This window comes from Myotis davidii, unplaced genomic scaffold (genome assembly GCF_000327345.1).
Source record: "Myotis davidii unplaced genomic scaffold, ASM32734v1 scaffold554, whole genome shotgun sequence".
Classification (NCBI taxonomy): Eukaryota; Metazoa; Chordata; class Mammalia; order Chiroptera; family Vespertilionidae; genus Myotis; species Myotis davidii.
The window spans coordinates 1,015,633-1,018,354 of NW_006285312.1; the positions used below are offsets into that span (position 1 = coordinate 1,015,633).

General features: G+C 35.2%; 1 protein-coding gene across 1 annotated transcript in view; it reads right to left on the minus strand.

Moving 5' to 3' along the window:
- SEPT14 (septin 14) overlaps positions 1–2,722 on the minus strand; it is a 24,092-nt gene that overhangs the window by 16,222 nt on the left and 5,148 nt on the right. Inside the window, 1 exon segment of the mRNA XM_015558979.1 lies at positions 141–261. Within this exon segment, the coding sequence (XP_015414465.1) occupies positions 141–261 (121 nt within the window).

The window sequence follows — 2,722 nt, forward strand, 5'->3', positions numbered from 1 at the left end:
TGTGGCTAAGAAGATGGAAACTAATATAAACATGAAGGTATGTTCTTGAATGAACAGCACCAGTTTTGCACTGCTGAAAGATACGTTGAAATGAGCATTTGGAAAAATTAAGTAATGATTCAGAGAAGTCTGGCACTTACCCACACAGAGAATATTAAAAGAGAATCCTTGTTGAATAGATTTATTGACCAACTGATGAGGCAAACATTCAAAACCAAAATGACCAAGCATAGTTAAGCAACGGATATTCTCTTCTTTTTGCTGAAAGAAAACACACGTTAAAAGATTTTAATCAGAATAGAAAATATCATTTGAAGATCATTATAATATTTCTTTTTTAAAATATTTTTATTGTTTTTTAGAGAGAAAGGAAGGGAGAAGGGAGAGAGAGAGCTATTGATATGAAAGTGGAACATGGATCCTCAATTGGCTGGGTACCTCCTGAACGCCCCCTGCTGGGGTTTGAGCTGAAACCTGGATATGTGCCCTGACAGAAAACATTTCTGTCTTTCCCTCTCTCTTCCACTCTCTCTAAAAATCAATGGGAAAATATCCTCAGGTGAGGAGAGAGAGAGAGAGAGAGAGAAAGAAAGGGAGGAAAGAAGGAAGGAAATGAAATAAAGATATTTTATGCAAATGGAAATGAAAGAAAATCTGGAATAGCAATATTTATATCAGACAAAATAAACATTAAAACAAAGGCTGCAACAATAGACAAACAAGGTAATTTCATAATGATGAAGAGATCAATCTAACAAGAGGATATAACTCATAAACATGTATGCACCCAACAAAGGAGCACCTAAATATATACAGCAAATATTGATGGACATAATAGAGTATAATATAACATAATATGATTGATATAATAGCTTTAAGAAAAACATTTGTATTAAATTAGTGATATTACTATGATTAGTCTCCGAATTAACTTACTCTTTTCATATCAAAATAAGGGTTAAGATCTAAACTGTCTCTCAATAGTTGATGGTTGAATAACAGTGATTAGTAGGGAAGGGACCTGAGCCCTAGATGCCAGGAATCAACAAAAGGTTAATTGATAGGAATTCCATGGAGCTTTCATATTTAAAGAGAGTGTATTTAACAATACCAAACTGAAAATGTAATCCAATAAGAAATTTCTTAAAAACTTAATTCCTTACTATTTGTGCTCTTAGAAGATAGGACTTTATCTATATGGTAAATTCTTAGTTCTTCTCTACTTATAAACAGAACATTTTGAACCATATAATCTGAAGATTATTCCATTTTTAAAAGTATATTTTATTGATTTTTTACAGAGAGACAGGGAGAAGGAGAGGGACAGAGAGTAATATCAATGAGAGAGAAACATTGATTCAGCTGCTTCCTGCCCACTCCCAACTGGGGATATGCCCGAAACTAAGGTACATGCCCTTGACCGGAATCAAACCTGGGGCCCTCCAGTCTGCAGGCCAGCGCTTACTGAGCCAAACCAGTCAGGGCATGAAGATTATTTTAATGTAACAATAATAGATTTGGACACTCCCCTGTCCTCTCTGGCTTAGACTCCCTTTTAAAAAAGTTTTCTCATTTTTAACTCTGTAGCTCAGGGAGGTATCAGATCAAAATGCTTTGTGTGTCAAAATATAGAACAAAATCTAGCCCATTGTCTTATCAAGAAAGGACCTGCAACCTTGGCCTCATTAGCACCAAGTTCTTCCCACAGAACAAACAGCAAGCAGGGATTTCCATAGCATCATCACTATTACTTAACAAATGTCTTCTGATGGGCTGAAAGTTCTTTCTTACAGTATTTATTTTTACAAAATGTCCATCTTATGTAGAAAACAAATGTTTCAGATTCTACTAATTTGGAATCTGTGGTTATTCAAATCTTGTCCTTGAATGCACCTTTGAGTCAGGAGTCTTACTTATGAAAGGCCTACAATTTGAATGAGGATGAAAACTATTCAAAAAATGTTAAAATACTTGTTAATGTCATACCAAGTACCAAAATTCTACAAAAGTAAATATAAGGAACTTCGAAGAAGGGTAGAAGACTGTGGTATGAAGTAGTTAAAGATAATTCAAAAAGACTGCAGGTAGCAGATTGCCTCCTAAAGACAGGATAATGCTGATGGAGGAGGTAAGTATTGTGAACAGGAGATGAGTATGGCAACAAGCTTAGCAGCAGAATTATGGGCTACTGTATATGCCCTTGCCGTAAGGAACTTGCACACTTAAAGGGAAAGATTTAAATTGGGAAACTGGCTCCAGCTGGTTTGGCTCAGTGGATAGAGCGCCGGCCCTCGAACTGAAGGGTCCTGGGTTCAATTCCAGTTATGGACACATATCACAGGCATGATCAGTCCCCTCAGACCTCAATGGAGCATACAGTAAGCATAGTCATTGAATGGCTTTAACATGCCAACCCAGCCTTTTGAAAAATGTTTTAATTTTTCTTTTCATAATCTTGCCAGTTTTCTACAATCGAGGAGAGTACACTCTCTATCCATCCCATCCTTTTTAAGATACATGGTAACCAAGAAAATTCTCTATATTAATCTTACTAATTTTATGGCAAAACTCTAGATACTAAGTTCCTTGAAATAGTATATTATAGTGGTAAACAAGTGAAGCATAAATTATAATTTTGTTTATGCAATCTTTTATTTGGTTTCCCTCTTTTTAGAAAAAATATATTAAGATTTAAAAAAAGCTCTATTTGCATGTACATGTA